At 55.7% G+C, this 4,966-nt stretch overlaps 1 protein-coding gene across 1 annotated transcript, besides 1 other annotated feature; it reads left to right on the forward strand.

Annotated features, from left to right (window-relative positions):
• Positions 1-1,913: 1,913 nt before the first annotated feature.
• TraAM80_09535 (trans-sialidase) lies at positions 1,914-4,094 on the forward strand (the record flags this gene model as incomplete). Its single annotated transcript, XM_029386214.1, has 1 exon — positions 1,914-4,094. One exon carries the CDS (start codon positions 1,914-1,916, stop codon positions 4,092-4,094), a length of 2,181 nt encoding a protein of 726 aa, XP_029233927.1.
• Positions 4,095-4,244: 150 nt separating this feature from the next.
• Positions 4,245-4,272: a microsatellite.
• Positions 4,273-4,966: the final 694 nt, after the last annotated feature.

Raw genomic sequence — 4,966 nt, forward strand, 5'->3', positions numbered from 1 at the left:
GCCGTGGATGTGGAGTTGGAATTTATGCAAGCTTGAGCTGGGGTTAGTGGAGCACCTTGCGGGACAAAGAGACGAGGTTGAAAACGACGAAAGAGGGGCAAGACGTAATGGCCCCACGAAGAAGCTTCGTTTTGTTTTTCTTTTATTTACTTGTATGTTTTGTGTCGGCGGATTTCATTCCCGTGTCAGGCTCACAGGCCCAGACACGTGGCAGCGGTATCGGCGCGCAGGAAAGGGAGCGGGCGTGGCGGCGGTGGTAGGAGTGGTTGAAGACGTGTGAGGGGGCAACTACTCTCATTCTGCTGTGGGGGGCATTTTTCTGCCAAAAACGCGGGGGCGGCTGGGACCCATGGCACCTATGACGGCTCTCTGGACTGCGCAGCGTGCTCGCCGACTGTTTTTTTTTTTTTGAGAAGGGAAATGTATGTACAGTGGGCGCCCAACGCGGCTTGCGCTGCAGACGGTTTAAGCTAGCAAGTTGCTACTGTGCGCCTGCGTGTACTTCGATGGCAACCTGCTTGTTTCTGCTAATACTACCTCGCCTGGACTTTGTGCCTCTTATTTGTCTTGTCTTTGCTGAATTCTCACAGGTGTCCCGCGCACTTACACACCACGTCCCATGAATCGCCATCACTGACGGCCGGCCTGTTGCTGGCCTGGTGTTTGTTGGTGGGTGCTGTTCTCTCCACAAAAGTCGAGGTGCAGCCAGTGTAAGAGCAGCAGGGCAGCCAGACGCGAGCCCCGCCGGGGCGACGTGCGCGCTTTTTTCCGCGGGAACGAGGGGCCGGCTGGGGACGCGTTCTGCATCCACGCGGCCGCGGAGAACTTGGAGGCCGCAGCACGAATTCTTCGCACAGCCGAACTGCAGAGTCACAAAACAAACAGAAAGAACATTGGCGGGATGGAAACTACGTGCGAGGCGGGGAAGCCACAGTCGATGAAAGGCGGTTTGTCTTGAGGAACCATTATTTTCTCCGTTGCGTGGGCCTTTCTGGTGGGTATGCGGTCTCCTGCCACGCTCCCCCTCTTTTCCCGACTTTGAGTGGTTGTGTCTGTACGTGCCACCCGAAGAGCCGTTGCATGTGTCAGTTCTCCCTCCGTTGCGTGTTTCAGTTTTCTTAAAGAGGTTGTGCTCCGTTGCGTGTTTTTTTTCTTTGGAGTGTTTTCGGTTTGCGTCGATGGGGGCCCTTTTTTCCTGTTACTATTTTGGCAGCTGCGTTGCCACGTGGGTGCGGGGCGACAGATGCCGCCTTCACGCTCTCTCGCTGAGTGGCGGGGGCGGTCGCTCATTCTTGAGCAGCTGCGCGTGTTTCTTTCTTACTTCCTACGGCAGGGGAGGCAACTCTCATAGCCGGTGGCGCGCCGGTTGACAGCACTAACCTCAACAGGGATATCCACAGATGTGTCACCGCGGCGCAACTTGAACTGCTGTTTTTTTTCTTTTTCTTTCACAGGCGGGGAACGCCGTGTAATGCTCGTGTCCTTCACTGCGCCTGTAGTTCCCGTCATTTGTCTTGGCTTTAAGGGTTGCGGCCTGCAGCCGCCATCGGGGGTTTATTCACTCCGCTTTTCCTTATTTGTATGACATGCTCTCGACAGGCACTGGGGAGCGATGACCGCGGCAAGGATGATGGTAGCGTTGCAACCCACTGTGTGCGATGACGGTACCTACCGTTACTTTGCTGCGTTTCTCTCCCAACTCTCTTACGTGCACACAAAGAAAGAGAGCAAACACTATTCGCTACTGTGCACATTGAAAGCCCAAAGTTACCACCAGTGACACACACACCGCCCAGGCGCATATATATACGCTCGAGTGTTATTGCTGTCAAGTTTCAACCGCGCACACAACCGTCGCGGCCTGACCCGAACCAGCACGCGGAGGGAAGGAACTGAGCAGCGGCCGCCCAAAAATGTCGCGGCCCCCGCTTTACTCTGCGGCGCTGCTGCTTTTGTTCGCGCTGATATGCAGCAGCAGCTGGGCCGTGCTCGCCGAGGCGAACGTGGGCAGCTCGATCTCAGGAACAGCAGGAGGCTCTCCTGGGGCGGCGCCAGCTGCGTCTCTGAGGTTACCCGTCACCTCAATCACCGTTCCGTCCGTTGTTGAGGTGGATGGTGAGGTGGTCATCATCGCGCAAGCCAACGACGAGGATGATAATAAAGCACTCCTGGCAGAGCTCGTTAAATCGGTTGCATCGCGTGCGCTCTGGGCACTCCCCGACTCTGATGGGAAGAACTCAGTGATGCAAGATGTCGTCAAGATGCCGCGTGACGTGGCGGAGGCGGGCTTCTACAACCCCACGCCAGTTGTGAAGGGCAGTAAGATCTATCTTCTTTTCCAGAGTGAGGGGAATTCTGCGGGGGGTGGGGAAGGTGCCATTCCGATGTACCCCTGGCTCCTTGTTGGAAAAATTGAGGAAAAGAAGGAAGGCCAGGAAACTAAAACCATCAGTTGGGAGGCTCCCACCTTTAAGTCTGGGCTCAGTCCAACGCTGGAGGAGAAATCGTTTCAGTTTTTTTCTGTTGGCGGGGGCGCGGGGATTGTGACGAAGAACGGTACACTTGTATTTCCTGCAAAGGCAGTGACGAAGGAGGGCAAGGAGGTCTCGCTGATCATGTACTCCAGTGGTCCGGAGGAGGGTTGGAGGCTGTCGCAGGGGATGACAGCTGGGGACTGCGTGGATCCTGCCGTTGTGGAATGGGGGAGCGGGAAACTTTTGATGATGACTGCGTGTGAGGAGGGTCACCGCAAGGTGTACGAGTCGAGCGATATGGGGAAGACGTGGACGGAGGCGCTCGGGACACTCTCGCGCGTGTGGGGCAACTCACTTGAGCGTGAGGGATCTGGCGGTCAAAGTGGCTTCATCACCGCGACGATTGAAGAAAGGGACGTGATGCTCCTCACCCTGCCGGTGGCTTCGAACGACGGCGTAAGCGATCAACTCCATCTTTGGCTCACCGACGCCGCCCACATTGTGGATGTTGGGCCGATATCTGACGCAAATAAGCAGGTCGCCGGCAGTGCCCTGCTGCTCAAGGGCGGGAAGGAGTTGATCTCCTTGCAGGAGCTCCGTTCTCGGGAAGGGGATGGTGTGGGGATGTCTGAGGGCCTTTACCTTGCGAACCTGAGGGAGCAGCTGGAGCAGATAAAGAAAGTGGTGAAAACATGGAAAGATGTGGATGAACGTGTCAAGCAGGTGTGCCTTTCGACAGGGGTCCATGCGGCTGCCTCTCTTGGCGCGGGCTGCAGCGCCCCGGTGCCTACTGAAGGGCTGGTTGGGTATTTGTCTGGCTCTTTTGCTGACAGCCAATGGAAGGACGAGTACCTTGGGGTAAACGCCACAGTGCAGGGCGCAGCGGAGCGGGCTGAGCGCGGTGTGAAGTTCAGCGGAGGTGCCTCGGGGGCAAAGTGGCCAGTGAGCAAACAGGGGCAGCACCAACGCTATCACTTTGCGAGCCGTAACTTCACTCTTGTGGCGACGGTGACCATCGGCGAGGTTCCGACGCGCGACCGAAGCATTCCTCTGATGGGTGCGAGGCTGGGCGGCGAGGGTGAAGAGAGAATCCTGCTGGGAATTTCGTACATCGGGAACAGATGGGAGGTGGCGTTCAACGGCATGAAGAAGACAATGCAAGAGACGTATTGGAAACCCAACACACCGTACCAGGTGACACTCATGCTGCAGGACGGCAACAAGGGCTACGTGTACGTTGATGGGGTGCCACTGGCGACGGCCGAAACGAGTTCAACAACTGCGGCAGAGCTAGGCGAAGTCTCCCACTTCTATTTTGGCGGGAACGGGGACGGCGAGGAGGGCACAGACAGTGGTGAGCGCCAGCTGACTGTGGCAAACGTCCTTCTTTACAACCGCCTACTGCGTCCAGGAGAACTGCGAGGCCGTCTTTCTGAGGAATCGGAGGCCGGGTGGGATCGCGCGTCTTCGAAATCCGGTGGGGACTTTTTTGACGATGTTAAGAACGTTTTTTACGGGGCGATGAGGCGCAGCAACGGCGGTGACGGCTCTGCGTTCGAGAATGCGTCTCTGATGCTAATGCTTCTGCTTGGGCTGTGGGGCTATTTGGCTCTTTGCTGAGCCGAACGACGAGCATGGGCGAGCCAGTGCTGCCGCTGATTGAACACATGAGACGCCCAAGTAATTCTTTGCGTACCCGTGCGGCCCATTTTTTCTCTCCTTCTTTCTGTGAATGTGTGTGTTTTTTTTTCTTTGCCTTTGGGCCGCACCTTTTTGTTTGTTGTTTTTCTTTTTTTTTCTCTTGCTAATGGTTGTCTTGCTGCGCTCAGTCTCCGCACGGAGAAATGGACCTCCCCTCATGCCTTTATGCCGCTCCCACCCTCAGCCGTGTGGCTCTGCGTGCCCATCGGTTACGTACATGGAAGGGGCAGCGAAGCCGGGCAGCACGCGGCCGGGCCGAGTGGGATATAAACGGGGCGTGGGCGAGAGGAGGGCTCAATTGAGACGAAACTATCATTTTTTTTTTCTGCAGGTGAAATATACACTCAGCTTTGGGAAGCCACGCGCCGCCACACGACACACAGCGGCTTCTTTAATTCTTTTTGTTTGAGAGAAAAAAAGTAAGTGGAGAACGGAATGTGTTTTGCTTCTTTCTTCTTGGGGGGTTTGTGGGCCATTTGTGCATAATGGAGGAAGTTTTTTTCTTTTCTTTTCTTTCAATCTTTATTATTATTATTAACTCATTTCATCATGTTTTTTTCGTGTCGTGCCGCTGCTTGAACGGCGGCGCCATCACGAGCTCCGCCAGTCTTCTTCCTTCGTACTGTCCTGCAGGGCTGCCGTGCGCCTGGGCGCGCTCGCATGCCTTGTTTTTTCCCCTTTTAGTTGTGTACTACCTGCAGGCAGACACAAACAGAACCACTCGATATATTGCAGTGCAGGTGGATGCCCCTTTTGCAGTCGGTGACTGCAGTGCTGCGTTTGGTTGTTGC

This window comes from Trypanosoma rangeli, assembly GCF_003719475.1.
Source record: "Trypanosoma rangeli strain AM80 chromosome Unknown Tra_15.4_contig_00607, whole genome shotgun sequence".
In the NCBI taxonomy this organism is placed as follows: Eukaryota; Euglenozoa; class Kinetoplastea; order Trypanosomatida; family Trypanosomatidae; genus Trypanosoma; species Trypanosoma rangeli.